Source organism: Sinocyclocheilus grahami, unplaced genomic scaffold (assembly GCF_001515645.1).
Source record: "Sinocyclocheilus grahami isolate Dianchi unplaced genomic scaffold, SAMN03320097.WGS_v1.1 scaffold2973.1, whole genome shotgun sequence".
Lineage (NCBI taxonomy): Eukaryota > Metazoa > Chordata > Actinopteri > Cypriniformes > Cyprinidae > Sinocyclocheilus > Sinocyclocheilus grahami.
In genome coordinates, this window is record NW_015508146.1 from 24831 (window position 1) to 25351 (window position 521).

Below are 521 nucleotides of genomic sequence, written 5' to 3' on the forward strand. Positions count from 1 at the left end.
GCTTATTTATTCAGCTTTCAGCTGATGTATAAATCTCAATTTTGATAAATTGACCCTTATGATTGGTTTTGTGGTCCAGGGTCACATATGAGATTTAGTGTTTGGTTCTGGCCTATATGATGTTTATTTGCACTATACTTGAGAAATGTATATGGCTAACATCTTCATTCTGTGCACTTTGGAGGTTTTTATTTGATTTTGTGTAATGTTTGTTTACAGATGCAGTGACCTGTCAACAAAGTAGCCCAGAATGGGACTTCCTCCATCGACAGCAGGCTGTTTCCAGCTAATGATCACATAATCCTTATTGGCATCCAAACTATGAACATCTAAAGGAGCACCAGGAGCGCCGGCAACCTCCGCATCACCATCTAACAAACACAAATAAAATAAAGTCTGAATGAAGCATTCAAACAATTGCGATTAGTTTACATAAAGAAACAGCATGCTATCCCTTGTGAAAAAGAAGTGCACTTATTTGTATTGAATGTGCACTTGTAGTGTACTTCAAATCTTAAAAG

The 521-nt window shown here is 37.0% G+C and overlaps 1 protein-coding gene across 1 annotated transcript in view; it reads right to left on the bottom strand.

Annotated features, from left to right (window-relative positions):
* LOC107575882 (myomesin-1-like) overlaps positions 1–521 on the bottom strand; it is a gene marked incomplete at both ends in the record, with an annotated part of 17316 nt that overhangs the window by 14276 nt on the left and 2519 nt on the right. Inside the window, one exon of the mRNA XM_016262198.1 lies at positions 230–371. Coding sequence (XP_016117684.1) covers positions 230–371 — 142 coding nt within the window. The remainder of the gene's footprint in view (positions 1–229; positions 372–521) is intronic.